Source organism: Lithobates pipiens, unplaced genomic scaffold, assembly GCF_037356315.1.
Source record: "Lithobates pipiens isolate NorthernLeopardFrog02 unplaced genomic scaffold, aLitPip1_a1.2 Scaffold_19, whole genome shotgun sequence".
Lineage (NCBI taxonomy): Eukaryota > Metazoa > Chordata > Amphibia > Anura > Ranidae > Lithobates > Lithobates pipiens.
The window spans coordinates 108,181,816-108,198,172 of record NW_027507764.1 but is presented as its reverse complement, the minus strand read 5'-3'; the positions used below and the strand labels follow the sequence as shown (position 1 = coordinate 108,198,172).

The 16,357-nt window shown below is 42.4% G+C and overlaps 1 protein-coding gene across 1 annotated transcript in view; it reads left to right on the top strand.

Moving 5' to 3' along the window:
- Nucleotides 1-16,357, top strand: part of UBE3C (ubiquitin protein ligase E3C) — a 177,323-nt gene that overhangs the window by 73,256 nt on the left and 87,710 nt on the right. The window contains exons 12-13 of the mRNA XM_077491145.1: nt 13,109-13,195; nt 15,040-15,197. Coding sequence (XP_077347271.1) covers nt 13,109-13,195; nt 15,040-15,197 — 245 coding nt within the window. The remainder of the gene's footprint in view (nt 1-13,108; nt 13,196-15,039; nt 15,198-16,357) is intronic.

The following is a 16,357-nucleotide window of genomic DNA, read 5'->3' as shown; positions in this document are numbered from 1 at the left end:
TAAAGTCCAGCTGAGATAGACTGACACCTTTTAATATGGATTGAGGAAGGAGACACATAAGTGAAATCTCTAAAATGTATAGAAAGCCAGTGAGATCTTTAACCAACCTGAAATGACTAGTTTTGAGTAGAGTTGATCTTTAGAGTAAAGCCCTGCCATGCACGGTTCAAATCATTCCAACCGTTAATGGACAGACTGAATGTACCAAGTTGATCGATCCACTTGGGTACAACCAGCCTGCTGGATTCTCTTGTGATTATAGCTAGCGACGGCTATAGCCTCTAGCGATAATCACTGTCTTCTGCTAATGGGGATGGCTTCCCCCTGGGAGAAGACCATGGCCCAGGCAGGAGGGATTCCCACACTGTCTGTGTTGCAGGGGGATTCAAGATAATTTCTTTCCTGCAACCCGTGGTGGAACATGCAACTTGTTCTAGCTTCTGCCTTCTCTTGCTCTCGATTCCCCCTTCCCTATGACAGTTAGTGGGAGTTCTTCTCCCTGCACCCGCTGTCAGAATTTAAAAAAAATGTGCGGCTCCACCTACATAGCCTCGTCATTCATTTACAAAGTTCTGTGAATGATTGAACTACAAGTACTTTTGGCCTGTGCAGCTGATGGCTTGTAGTTCTCAATGAACTGCGAGGGTGCTGGTGAGCACTCTCGTAGTCCATTGATTCCTCCTGCCATTCAGTAACTGTCTGCCCCTATTGGAGGTATGGGCAGACAGTGTACTGAGAAGTGTGCAGGATCCTGGCATTGCACCCCACAATCTGCTGATCCCGAGTGCAACACCTTACAGACTACAGAATAAAAAGATAAAAATAAATGCATGTGTTATTACCTGCAAAAAAGATAAGCGTTTATTATTATTTTTTTTTTTTTGTAAAAGGTGAACTTAGTCTTTATCAGACCCTCCATTTTGATTTTATTCAAAAGGAGATTTTGGTCATTGAGATGCAAAAACTTCCCTGTATCAGTCTGTGTGGAAGACAACCTATAAGTATATGAGGGCCATACCAAAAGTAATCAAAGGGTGGCATAACTTTTTTTTTTTTAAACTAAGATAGGTCATTTAAATTTCACATGTTGGTAGAGTAACTCTTCTTGTGTAATAACTATTCTTTTTCATTCCAGGTAATTAATGTATTCCAAGCAGAAGCAATGTGCTGTCATTGAGTTCCACTTGCTGACAATTTGTACCAGTGGTCGCGGTTGGTGGTCTTCCACTGCGTGGTTTGTCTTCAGTGCTGGTTACCCCATCTTTAAACATCTGCATCTATCTGTGCACATTGCTCTTGTCAATGGTTTTATGTCTGTAAATATTCTGTACCCTTGAGTGGATGTGAGACAGCTTGCACTACGCCCTTTGTCAAGTATTTAATGACAGCACATTGCTTCTGCTTGGAATCCAATTATTTACTTGAAATGAAAAAGAAGAGGAGTTAAGCTGGTCATAGCTGGATCATAGAGGGACCGGCTGATATGTGATTCATCTATGGGCATACCCAAGGAAATCAATTGATTTGGGTACAATGAGCCTGACAAATTATTTGCATACAATTACTGCCGATGGCTATAGTTGCTAGCAGTAATAATGGGCTTCTGGTGGGCAGGAAGGCTCCCTGTGCCCTCCCGCCAGCAGAACACAATAGTGCTGCGAGAGGCATCCCCCCATCAACACTGACTTTTGATTTGGGAATCAAGTGATGAAGAAAATCAAATCTCCTACGAACTGCTTGTCTATAGATTAAGGCCGACCATACATGGTGCAAATTTCCTTCCTGCAACCATGGGTTTCAAGAAATAAATTTGTACGATTCCCCATCAACACAGACAGTGCTGACAGGGGAATTGGCAATTGTCTTCTCCTGGTTTGGGGGGGGGGGGGGGTGCGGCAGGGCCGTTAAGCTGCCCCTCCCGGGAAAAGACAGTGAGCATTGCTAGCGGCTATAGCACCCTCTAGCGATAATCACGAAGAGAATATGGCAGGCTGGTTGTACCCAAGTTGATCAATCGTTCAACTTAGTACATTCAGCCTGCCCATTAATGGTTCAATATTCAGCCAGTTACTGTTAAACTGGCCGAGATTCGAACTGTCTATGGCCGGCCCAAGAGTTGCTGTACCAAAATGTGGAATTTGAGCAATCTAGAGTGCCTTGAAAAAGTATTCATACCCTGTGAAATTTTCCATATTTTGTCATGTTACAACCAAAAACGTAAATGTATTTTATTGGGTTACTATGTGATAGATTAACACAGAGTGACACATAATTGTGAAGTGGAAGGAAAATTATAAATGTTTTTTATAATTTTTTTACAAATATGTGAAAAGTGTGGCGTGCATTTGTATTCAGCCCTCTTTACTGTGATACCCCTAACTAAAATCGTGGAACCAATTGCCTTCAAAAGTCATCTAATTAGTAAATGGATGATCCAATGGGAACAGAACCTTCGGGAAACTTTTGCACTAGACGACTGGCATGCACTCTCTGAGATGGCATATCGATCACTTATTAACACCTCTGTGATAGAGGCGAACTATAAGGTTTTGTTAAGGTGGTACATTGTCCCGACCAGATTGGCCACCTTTGTACCAGGGGCTACATCCCAATGTTTTAGGGGATGTGGCCAGGTGGGATCCACCTACCATATTTGGTGGTCATGCCCTAAAGTTAGAAGGTTCTGGATTAGAGTGTATAACTTTGTCTACACGGTCACTGGCTTGAACCTGACGAAATCAGCTAAACAAGTCCTCTTGGGTGGCAGGGTGGTGGAGGCCTCCAAGTTCCAGAAGAGACTCCTTACTTTTATATTTATATCTGCCAAGATCACCATAGCATGAAACTGGAGGTCCGCCGCCCTGCCGATTGCACAGCTTAAACATGAGATGTCATGGTTGATGATTAATGAGCGGTTGTCAGCATTATCACAGGACAAGATGGGGATATTCCACAGAATATGGGACCCATGGATTGCCTATCTAACTAATGACCCTAGGACACATATTGAGTAACCATATTTCAGCGGTATGGGCATTATGACACGGGGCCACAGCTCCTCCAACCCTTTTCCTCCCCCTTCTCTGCTCCCTTTTTTTATTTGACTTTCCCCTCTTTCTTTTTTCTCTCTGCTCATCTCTTATTGAGCTGAACTTGTAGCACGATCAGTTACAATGTAGGTTATTGTTAATTGGCAGGTTAAGTCCTGGAACACAAAAAAATGGGTTCAGAAGCTGAGTTTAGAGGCATTTCAAGCGCCAAGCGCTTCTAAACGCAGCTAAACGCAGTAACTCATGTTTAGCCGCGTTTCATTTACAGGTGTTTTTCATTTTTGGCTATTTTGAAAGATATATATTTTTTTTTCTAAAAGCAAATAGCAGCTAAACGCGGCATGTAAACGCGGCATGTAAACGTGGCAAAACTGACATTTTAAATGTGGAATACTATCTGTCAAGTTAAATCGTTAGGGAGAGGTTGTAAAAACATCCCATGTACATTAAGCCTTAGGTGTATAACCAACTGAATTTTTTACATTTATGATTTGAATAGAATGGTAAGGTTGTAACTCTTGTCATGGTGTTCTTTCTGTCTATCCCTGCTTGGGAGGTTTACTCTCTTTTCTGTCGTGGTGACCACTGCTTTTATTCTGGAAAACTTTTTTTGATAAAAAAAAAATAAAAAATTCATAAGGGGATTTCTCCACACTTTGTATGTATTTAGTGTAGAGATTTATTCTTGCTTTCTGTTCCATTTTACCCCAATGGGATACAGATGGTGAAAAAACCTGGAAAAAATTGGCATTTTAAACAAAACGAAAACATTTGACTGCAGATATACTCAAGGGCAGGTGGCTAGCAGGGTGGGCGGCCGTGAGCTTGATGTCTGGTGCGGCCAACAGCAGTGACTGCTCTTTCATGTCTATGGATGATTTTTTTTTTTTAACCTATTCATTATTTCGATCAGCTAAAGGTTCTTGCCACTGCTGCAGTTTTTCTTTGACTTGTTGATCATATTTGTTATTTTTGCCTAAGAATTTAACACCGATAATCCCTGGCTTTTATCCAGTGCTAATCTGTTAAATAATCTGGGAACACTGACACCAAGGTGTGATGTTGAACATACCATAGTATACATTATGTGAGAAACGTTCTTTCTGATTCCCAGCTTTCATGTGTCAACAAAGCATTGGGTGACCTTCCTTTCAGAGGATAAAAGTGTCAATATATTTAGGATTTCTTCCTTGTAATTGCCCCTTGATTGTGTTTTCCAAGAGATTTGCCATTGTATTTTAATTTTTTTGTGTTTGTGGCTTATCAGCAAAATACTATCAGCGTTGAAAAGGACGAATTGTCTTTGCTGAGGCGCTGGGTTTTGTATAGCCATGTCATGGAATGTGGGTGGCAGTTGCCCTGTTCTGCTTTATAGGGGTGACTGTGTTTTTGACATTTCCTGTAAATGTGTAAAGTGGAGTCTATTTTGTCTTAAATTCATTATCTTCAGTGATTGTAGCAGGAAAGTGTTTATGGACACAAATTTAGGGAATTTGCCATCAGCCATTAAAGTTTATTGAGCCTTTCTTTAAATGAAATCCTAATGAGCCATTTAATAATTGCATGGATGGAATTTCACACTTCATTTTACAGTTTTTAGGCAAATACTAATCAACCCATTGAGTCGTTTCAGTGGAATGTCTTTAGCAAGCTAAAGGGGTAAAACCTTGTAAAGCACCCCTTAGTACTTCTCATCAACATAAAATAGAGGTGTTCAGACTTCAGATGCAGACTTCACTATCGGAGCAGTGTTGACACATTGGGAGGCTGCTGCCACAGAAAATGAAGGCCATCTTTGCTGACCTTGCTGCATTTTTTTGCATTAATTTAATATTTTTGATAAGGAGGGCAAAAGTGTTTCGTGTGTGTTTTTTTTTTTCCCCCCAATTGCTGTTTAAAGCAAATGTAATTTGCCCCTTCGGGCAACAGGTTCTCTTTACTATAAACGGCATGCAACTTTGCACTCATTGAAATAAAAAAAAAAAATTAACAAATAGTGTAATTATAGAATAGAATTAAAGAATGGGGATGCTGCAATCAACTTATCTGAACACAAGATCATAAACCAAATTAAAAATGTGTTTTTTGTTTTTTTTTGTTTTTTTTATATTTTATTTTGGTTGGAAAAAGGCAGTTTAATATCATCAAGACAATAGTACAAAGGTAACAGTACATCACTCTACATAGCGGGACCTATGAGCCAGCGAATTGCAGTATTTGCTGTATGCCAAGTTTTAGGCACCTTAAAATGGGAGTGAATTTACCTTTTTGTTTTATACTTGCCTTTAAATACATTTTACGGTTTTATGCTGTGGTATCCCTCCACTGTTTTTTCCCCACAAATTAACCCAGTGAGGTGCCTGCTAAATAAGGATTTATATCCAGTGGTGGATCCCCTAATAAGTGCAAGAGACCACACTAGAAGTAGGCGGTCCAGTGATTAAACCTTTGAGAAGGCTACCACGCAGGGGTGGATTGCCCATTAAGTGCACATGACCACACTAGAGAAAGGTGGTCCACATCTTGGGTAAGAGTGTCCATGTGGGCACTTGAATTAAAGCGGAGGTCCACCCTAAAGTGGATCTTCCGCTCATTGGATTCCTCCCCCCCTCCGGCGCCACAATTGGCACCTTTCAGGGGGGAGGGGGGTGCAGGTACCTGTACAGTACAGGTATCTGCACCCACTTCCGGGATAGCTCTCTGCGGAAAGGGGCGTAGATTACGCCCCTTTCCGAAAGTCCCCCGCTGCCTGCTGGGAAACACACAGATCCCAGAGGCAGCAGGTCCATCCTTATTGCGCAGCGCGACTTGGGCATGCGCAGTAGGGAACCGGAAAATGAAGCCGAAAGGCTCCACTTCCTGATTCCCATACCCAAGATGGCGGCGGCAGCACCCGAGAGACGATCGAGAGATCGGCTTCGGGTGCCGACATCGCGGGCGCGCTGGACAGGTAAGTGTCACTATTTTAAAAGTCAGCAGCTGCAGTATTTGTAGCTGCTGGCTTTAAAAAAAAAAAAAAAAACCCAGACTCCCGGCGGACTCCCGCTTTAAGCACTAGTGGAGCACTTGTCTTATGTTGCAGATTATGAGTGCGATCACTTTATAACGTTCTAGTCATGTTAACTGGACTTGCATAGCTATCCATTTGGTATAATTAGATTTATTGATTGCTGTAGATTAATGTTAATTACCTAGCATGATGTATGGTTATGTTTGTTAAAGTTCTGCTTACATTAATATCAAAGCTGGTATGACTACCACAAATGATGTCTCTCACTAACATGTGAGGCTGCTGGATGTGTGGTATAAACTTTATGTAGCTAAGGCTACATGCTGCATACCACAGTGCGTTCCCGGTTCGAGCCGAGACTTCTGGTCTCATACCCGGAACACAAGAGTCTGAGTGGCGCTCAGCCATTCATAGAAAGCGACTGTATTCTAGCAATGAATACAAAACTTACTCTGATTGGCAGAGACGCAAACTGGCGATGTCACAACCTCTGACCCAGCTTGCTAAAGAACATAATTTTTATCAAGTTATGTGTAAAATTCCACTTTAACTCTGTGGACATATTTGACACTTTCATAAATAAAGCTTATTGAGTTAAAATAAAATCATTATTACCTGGACCGTTCATTTATTTTTATTTTTCTTAGTAATTGTATGTAGATTAAAAAAAATCAATGTGCCACATTAGAAAATGAAATTCATAAAAATGCCAATATCCTTCAAAAAGCACTTCTGTATTTGAAAGTGATAAAACGCATCAGCGGGCGGCAGTAGAGGAAATGGCTTGTTTTATTACACCTAATGTTTATCAATTTCACTTAAACACAAGGCACTTTGTAATTGTTCTCTGTGCCTGCGAAGTTGACAAGTCTTCCTACAGATGTGGTGAGGAGGCGTTCTGCCAAGGAGCTTTGTGGAGTGTGGAAAGCGCAGCAGGTCACTCGGCTGTTTCCTTTGTCAGTGTTCAGGATGTTCCAGGGTGTCGGAAGGTCAGATTCAGCCGCTCCATTTGTGAAATTGCTCTCCTGTTTCATTTGTTACCCATAAATGACTTTATCCACAAAGGGGGCCTAACTCGATGAGCAAGTGTTGGCAGAAGAGAAATCTGTCTATGCCTACAATGAAAGAAGTGCTCCATAGACAGAACTGACTTTTATCCTGTTTATTACACTGTCACTATACAATCACAACCAGTTAGATTTCTGTTATACACCATTGTCTATGTTTTAAAGGATAGTCCTAAATACTGTTAACATAGCTTTTAATTTCCAGCTTGGCCTTCTCCCCGTTTGCAATTTTTCAGCATTTTCCAGTTAAGGTGTAAAAGCAGTGCATGCGAATTGTGACCATTTGCACCAGTGTACTCAAACCCCATTTCCCATCAAGTACGGCACTGGCATTCCTACTGCTAAATTAGGATGAGCTTCGGTGTGTTCGTACACTCCATATGCAGAACCCGCCAGGAAGTCGGCGCAGCGCTGCGCTAATCGCAGGCAGTGAGACATTGCCCCGATGAGTGGCTGCAGAGATCCGGCAATGTCTCACTGCCTGTGATTGGGATACATTTGTAGGGGGCTGAATGGATCGGCACTGCTCTGTGCAAAGCCATTGCGCAGAGCAGGTAAGTAGAATGCGTTTATTATTTTAAAGAAATATATAAAATAACTTTTAGAACCACTTTAATTTTAGTTCTAAATAATTTATCGATATCCATATTGCGCGGGGTAGGGTTGCAGCTTTTTGCCATTTGTGTTGTGCGTTTTATCCTCCTTCAGATATCTCTCTGATTGTAATGCATCCTGTAGACTGCACCATGGGGTGAGCCAGGAAGCAGAGTGATCTGGCGTATTTTGGCTTTGCCTGATAAAATGCAAAAGCCGTACTATTCCATATTTATATTTATTTATTTTCAAACTTGTTTCATTATATCTGTATGAAAAATATGCATTGATTCTAAACTGCATCCCCACAGTTATCTCTGCACCAACCATTAATGAACAACCTAGCATTATAGTTCCAATACAACAGATAATTTCATCGGACAGCCCCAAGATAATCTATTGATCTTTTTTTTTTTTTTCTTTCTTTTTCTTCAAGCTTGTACAGTGTCACATTATTACCAGATCAGATATCACATATTGCACTGGCTGCATCTCATGTCCAGGCACCTAGTGATATGGTCAGTAGGCAGTAAATGGAATGTTCCAACCTTGATTTAGCTACTGAGTAGCTGTTGTCGTGACGGTGGTGTTGGCCTGCTTGAACATCATTTTATTTTGATGAAGTCAGACTGCTTTTTTATTAAATAACCCTTGGAAGCCATGCCTATACAGTCATACCCTACTTTTAAGTACACAAAGGGGTTTATTTACTAAAGCTGGAAAGCAAAATCAAGCTCACTTCTGCATAGAAACCAATGAGCTTCCAGGTTTTATTACCAAAGCTTAATTGAACAAGCTGGAGTTAGAAGCTCATTGGTTTCTATGCAGAAGTGAGCCTGATTTTGCACTTTCCATCTTTAGTAAATAAACCCCATTGTGTACTTAAAAGTGGGGCATGCCTGTATAGGCCTTCAGTTATTAAGCAAGAATAGCTAGGGGTGTTAAAAAGGGAATCTCACAAAACGCTGCTCTTCGTACAAATGAAGATCCTGCAGAAATAGTAAGGCGAGGGCCATCTTCAATACTACTCCATGTCCTAGTGCGACTCATCAAGCGTTTCATGGACTTCAGCTTTGTGTTGCTGGTGTGGATCATTTAAGAGTCACCATCATGAGAATCCTTCAGGAGAAATAAAACTGCAGTATTGTGGGCATTTCAGACTTTGCTTCCTAAGTACCGTATATAGCAGCGGGCCTTTCACTCCACAATGAATCAAGCTATTAGTGGCTTGTAATTAAGCTTTGTAACAAAGCAGATCATTACCTGGAAACTGATTTTTAGGTGAGTCAATAGTACAGCTGGGTACTGGTAATAAACTGCAATGCATATAATGCATTGAACAAATAAAGTTGTTTTATGTAAAATAAATCTGTCACACATAAAGCAAGGTCAGTGATGGAGAGCATATTGAAATAATACAGAAGTTACTTACCTTTTTTCACATTCATGCTGCCCCTGACAAGTAGTCATTAGTAGCCTAAAGCAGGGATCTCCAAACTACGGCCCACCAGCTGTTGTGTAGTTCCATAACTACATGTCCCTTGAGGCATTATAAAACTCTGACATTCACAGACATGACCAGGCATGATGGGAACTGTAGTTCCTGAACAACTGGAGCGCCATAGTTTGGAGACCCCTGTTCTAAAGAAATCTCTGACAGCAGGAAGCTACATACTGTCCAAACTCTGGACATTGCTTTGTGTCGGAGTACTGAAGGTAATTCTTCACCATGGCTGCACCTGTAATAATGCAGGCACAGACATTCTGCTTAAAGTAGAGCTATGGCCTGCCAGAAATTGGCTGCAGGACTTAATTATAAGTGCTTTCACAATTAAAGTTTTCTCCTGTGTTTCCCTGGAAAGTCCCACAAATACCTATTGATCCTGCCAGCGAAGTTCACCTAATTCAAGTTCCCATGGCAGGGCGGCAATAATGCTTCACTGCTCCTGAATTCAGAGCTGAGTTGTCACTCTTAAAGCGGAGTTCCACCCAAAAATGGAACTTCCACTTTTCGGAATCGAAATTGGCACCTTTCAGAGGGGAAGGGGGAGCAGATACCTGTCCAATACAGGTATTTTACTTCCACTTCCGGGCATAGATCCCCGCGCCACCCGCGGGTATCTACGTCACTTCATGTCCCCTCTGCTGTCTTGGCTCCCGGGAGACAGCAGGGACCAGTGGGAACGAGTGCTGCGCATGGCTTCACTTCCCGGTTCCCTTACCGAAGATGGAGACAGCAGCATCCGAGAGCCGAGGGACAGATTGGCTTTGGGTGCCGACATCGCGGGCGCCTTGGGCAGGTAAGTGTCCATATTTTAAAAGTCAGCAGCTGCAGTATTTGTAGCTGCTGACTTAAAAAAAAAAAGTGCTTTAAGTGACCTGTGCTTGATTATACTGCCATGGGATGAGAAGATGCTGTAGAGGACGTGACATTGTCACGGCTTATTAACAAACATGAAGCTTGTCAGTCATCACCTGGGCTAGTCCTGCCCAGTGTATGACAATGCTTTCACTGTTGCTGAAACCCTACCACTGTGAGCTGCAGTGTCTGGAACGGGGGAGCATGTGAGGGGCAAATTTAATCAAAATATGTCTCGGTCAGAAAAGGTAAAGAAAATTAATTTTTTTTTTGTTTATTTTATGAGGCTTAGGCATCACATGTGGTAACTGGATTTGGTACTTGTTTACAGGAGCCTTTAGTTGCACATTAATTAAAAATGCAATTATGCTAAGACCCCTTTCACGCGGGGCGGGTTCCATTCTGATCAGCAGGGGATCTGTGAGTTGCTCCCCTTCTGAGTTAAGCAGAGTGAGAGGAAGACATATTTGTGTCCACTCAGTTTCTGCAAAATGGACACATACATTGCCCACTCTGCGCTATGGGCGGCTGGGAGTAAATGGACTCCGCTGTTCGATTACACCCAACTACCCTCGATCTGCTCCGCTTAAAGAAAGTGGATGGAGTCCTCTTCCGTGGTGTTTTTTTTTTTTTTTTAAAGGGGCTGATTGGATCTGGAGGCTGTATATAGGAATGCATTGGCCTTGAAAATACTGATTTTCAAACCTGATAGAAACACCCTTATGAAAGGGGCCCAATACAGTATGCCCCCCTGTCCCCAATCTTGTACTCACCTGTACATGATCCAAGAGAATCTTGCTTACCTGATCCACAGTTGCTCCCAGCCAGGCACTCACTTATGCTGTGCACTCTGTGACAGTGTGAGGCCCTGCTACTACGTTTGTTTAGGTTATTAGGATAGAAATGGCACAGGACTCTCAAAGATTCAGTTTAAGAAGCTTCAGCAGGTGTTCTTGTGAGCGGAGAAAACTGTGTCTTAAAGTGGTTGTAAACATCAGACTTAAAATATGAACAAAACATATCCCTCAGTAGTGTGTGCTTGTCTCAATCCAGAGCACTAGGGGCTCATTTACACTTCAACACACATTAAAGCGTCTATCGCTTCAACATGATTTTTTGATTCTTCTGAGATGCTCCCGTGGTGCTTTTGTGAAGCTTTAATGAAGCTATGTTTGTGTTAATCTCTCATATCTGCAATTTCTCCAAAGCGAAAGCTAAAGTTAAATAAAAGCCTCTCAAAAGTTTCAGGTGCTTCAAGCGAGCTTTGTCATAGACTTCTATGGAGGCTTTGAAGTACCACTAAAGCGACATGGGGTGTAATTTTTGAAGCAAAGCAAACGCAAGGTGTAAATGGGACTGTAAGCTAACCATTTTTTTTTAGTGACGGGCTTTGACTGGCATTCAGAGAGCTTTAATGTGTGTCTGAAGCCGTGTTTTGAAGCAAGTCTAAATGAGCCCTTAATGTCAGTTCTAACCACTGTCCCGTTCCTATGCTATAAGCTATAAGCATGAGTCACTGCTGATGAGTTTTCCTGACACCAATAGAAAAATGGTGGCAGGATAGAAACCTCCAGCAGATTGACAGCCTCGGCTCTGTTCCTGTGTGATGTGTGAAGGGGCTTGTGTCCCTTCCTTCCAATCAGCTATCAGAGCTCTCCTCACTGATGTAACTTCAGATCTCCACCCCCTGCTTTTCAGAACTCCGAGATTTTGTGTAAATTCTGGACTTCTGAATGGACATAGGGGAATGAAGACTGTAGATAAACAGGTACAACTTATGTAGGAGGATTTGTTTCATCTCTGTGTATCACCAGAGGCCAATCACTTCACTGAGTATATGTGAGAGTTTGCAACCACTTAAAGTTTTCTCTCTATTTGTTACTTTCACATCAGGACCTGGAGTTTGAAGGTTCCAAAGCATCTTGGGTGGGACAGAACCTTCAGTACTGTGTACGGACTTTACTAGTTGCCTACAGCCTGTGTGAGTGCAGAGGTGGGCAGGATTGCTAAAAAGCCAGATCTGAGCATAGCTCAGTGGAGTTTCTGCCGCTTGAAGACAGACCCCTGTAAGCTGCAACTGGTTGTTTTAATTGAGACTTCATCCCTTGTGTGGGGGGCATCTGGCCCAAAGGACTGGGAAAGTTGGGACAGCTACACAGGCCTGGGAGACCAAGAGTGGGTCTAGGAGGCTGAGACAGCTGAGGTGGCTAACAGGTCCAAAGGGACTGTAGGAAGTTTGGATGTTTCCGAAAGAGCATGCAAAACCCTGGAGGGCTGGAGAACCATATTGGAGGCCAGTAGCGGGCCCACTGCAACTGAGGCTGAAGTGAACCCAAGAGCTAGTTGGCCGTTATTATTCATTATTTGTGTTTGCTGGAGAGGAACCCCTGCGTGGGCAATCCGTTTTGTGTAAGGACTTTCCTTTTTAATAACAGTGGGCTGCTGATCCCTTAAATATAGTCCCTGTCTGATGTGAACTCCCTTTACAAACGCATCTACCACAAAAGCTAAACATCCCCCTATATCATATCTCCCATTGATTTCTATGGATTTCCTTTTTGGAGCTTGTGCCTAAAACATTATAGGATATGTACAAATGAAAAGTACACAGGGCATGGGTATGTGCAGGCCTGGCCAGGAAGATTGACAAGTGGCTATGCAGTCTAATCAGCAATATCGTACTGGATGGGAGAAAGCCGATTGTAATACTTGGGCTGGAGCGGGGCATACCATAAAGAGTTACTGCTCCAGAAATCGATATTTTGTATTTTATATTGTGTTACATGAGAGGAATTCCCAGACACACTCCCCCTTGGGCTGCTTGCTGTCTGTATTTATTGCCACTAGCATGGTTGCAGTGTTTGCTGGATAGCACTAGCACCTGAAAGATTGGCTTTACTAGATTCGGAGAATGGCTCTAATTTCACACACAGGTGACTACATTGTGAAACTACAAGATTAGATTATGTGCAGTAGGATGTAGGAAGTCCTGTTTCCTGACGTGCTGTTTATATTTTTTTCCTTTCAGACTTCTATACAGCCTCGCCTTTAATGCTAGATTTTTAAGACACCTTTGGTACTTAATATCTTCTATGACAACAAAAATGATTACAGGGTATGTATGCCTACAATATTCAAAATGTTTGAAATAGATTGTACAGCTATGTGGTAATTTTGAAATCTTCTAAAATCTATTTAAATTATGTAGTGTAGATGGGAAAATATTTTGTCATCTATTTTTCTCCAAGGTATCCAAAATCGTTTTTTATACTGATGGTATGCTGAATGATATTTTGAGCATGTAGATAAAGTAGTCCAGCCTTTCTTACTTTTTTAACCTAAAGGCGCTAGGTTCACACTATAAATTGTCTATGAATTGCACAGGAATGTGCACCGCATTCTTGTAACATTCACAGGCGATTCAGTGCAGTGCAATTTGAACCCATCTATTTAATGGGCTCAAATCACACCAAATTAGTGCAATCAGCTTGGTACCAATGCGATCTGTAGCAGTCAAACGCACTGCGTTTTCGACCTGCATTTGAGTTGTTGTTAATATTGCACTGACATCCCCTGCAGATGGCAAGGGTAGCGCATTTTGAACATGGAGCGGGAAACGCACATGGTACATGGATTTTCATGTGCTGCATTCTAGTCTGAACCAGGCCAGAGAAAAGTTTGACTTTTATTTTTATTTTTTTATTTTAGCCTTCAGGTGATGGGCTGTGTAGAAGTGCCTCCCTACATTCGTGATCAATATAGTGTCCCCTTACATTGGTGGTCAGGGAAGAAAATGGCGACCGGACATTGGTGATTTGTATAGTACCCCCTTGCACTGGTGGTCAGTAGGGATGGGCAATCGGTTCAGCCTGAGCATTAGTTCAGGCCGAACATTTGGCCTTTCGCCAAACACCCAAATTAGCGGGGTGTTTGCCTCGACGAACACCCTGCAATTCACTGAGTGCTGCACAGTGCATTCTGTGCTCTGATTCGACAAAGCTTTGCCCAATCAGGGTGTAGTGTAAGCTGGCTGTTAAGGAAGCTGGCCCACTGCATCCTTAACAACCGATGAGTCATCAGCTGTCAATGGGTTTCCCCGCTGACAGCTGAATAATAATAAATAAAAAAAAGTGGCCGTAAAAATAAATAATAAAAAAAAACACAGCCCCCACAAAATCTATACTGGACCCTTATCCAAGCATGCAGCCTGGCAGGTCATGAAAAGGTAGGGGACGAGCGACCACCCCCCCCCCCCCCCTCCGAATCATACCAGGCCACATGCCCTCAACATAGGGGGGTGGGTGCTTTGGCGCAGGGGGGACTCTGCGCCCCTGCACCCCAAATCGCCTTTTCCCCATGTTGATGGGGACAAGGGCCTCTTCGTGACAACCTTGGCCTGTGGTTGTCGGGGACCGTGGGTGGGGGGCTTACCAGAGTCTGGAAGTAACAAGGGAGTCCCCAGATCAGGCCCCCCCCCCCCATGCGAATGGGTATCACGACACCCGATTGACCCGAAAAATAGAAAAAAATGAAAAAACTTCCACCTGCTGAGAGGCCTCCCACCAACTGCTCACCCTGCACTTTGACATAGACTTCAATGGGGTTTGCTATTTGGTTTAGAACACTTCCCCTGTTCGGGAGTTCTGCTGCGAACACAACGGGGGTGTTCAGCCCATCCCTGGTGGTCAGCGTAGCAGGGTCCTTTTTAGATGGAAGTTCAGTGAAATGATGGCCCGTTACAGTGGTGGTCTTTGTAGGACCCCTTGCATTGATTGACACTGGTCCAACACATCTGGCTTTGTGGGCCAGTGATGACGGGGGCTTGACATTACGCAGCCAATGCTAATGGAACCCCTAGCAATCTTTGCCTGAGAGGCTAATGTGAAGGAAAGTTTCTGCATAAATAACTTTGATGGTCGTCAAGCATTGCTTTTAATTAGTGTTTGTATTTCCAAATAGGTCCATGGTTCCGCTACTGCAAGTGATATCTAGAGGCTCTCCGATGTCATTTGAAGACTCCAACCGAATTATCCCTCTCTTTTATCTCTTCAGTTCATTATTTAGTCATTCCCTTATCTCCATACATGATAATGAATTCTTTGGGGATCCCATGGAAGGTGAGAGTTTTTTTTTATTTTTTTTTCAATTTTTTATTTTTTTTTTGGAAAACTAGAACGTGTTTTTAATGATATTTAAATTTTTAATATTTAAAATATACATTTTGAGTTATTATTGTATATTAAAGTATAACTGAAGGCATTTTTGTTTTTTTAGATAGGTGTTCTCTATCAGGTTTTTATTTCTGTTTGTGTTCCTATTAGAGACATTCATCCTTTGCATTTCACCATTATCACCAAAAATGAAAGAAAATCCCATATTTTTAGTGTTCTCCAGGAAAAGTTATGATCTTTCATTTAGAACACTAGTTATGGTGACCAGAGATTTCTCTCATTTTGGAGGGATTTCTCCTCAATTCCTTTTGCTATTGGACAGGAAGTGAATGGAAATCTCCCCGATAAGACACAGACCTGACAAGAGTTACCTTACTATATCCAAAGTGAAGAAAAAAGTTTTGCCTTTAGTTTCACTTCAGTATTAGCTAAAAGATAAGTTCAAAGAAAACTGCAAAATACACAGTATATGTAAACTGGTTAATCTGGCAAAGGTTTTATGATTCTGTTTAGTCAATCTTGTGATCCAGGCTTCCCTTGCAAACAGCATAGCCTGCTTTTGGACCTGCAGATTACAATACAGCCTGACCTAGGACCTGTCTCAGCCTTTATCTGTTAAGGTCATGTCTACGCTCTCTGCTTTTGTAAGGTTCCATGCACACTAGGAGCAGAAAAAAACGTCAGTGTTTTAGCTTGAAAAATGTGGCATAAAAAACACCAATTGAGAGCCTATTGTAAAAAGTTTAGGTGAGTTTATGAGCATTTGAGTTTACAGTTTTTTGCACTTAAAGGGGTTGTAAACCTTCGTGTTTTTCACCTTAATGTATCCTATGCATTAAGGTGAAAAAACTTCTGACAGTGACCGGCCCCCTAGCCCCCCCCTCTGCATGGGTTTCTCGGCTCTTGATTGGATAGATTGATAGCAGCGCAGCCATTGGTTCCCCCTGCTGTCAATCAAATCCAATGATGCAGGGCCAAATCTTACATTCTGCGTCTATGGATGCAAATACTGGACTCGGGAGTGCACCCGCAAGGTAGCCCCCCAGGAGATCGCTTTTCCTAGGGGTTTATATAATGCAGGGAGGAGCTGATAGCGCTGCCAGGGG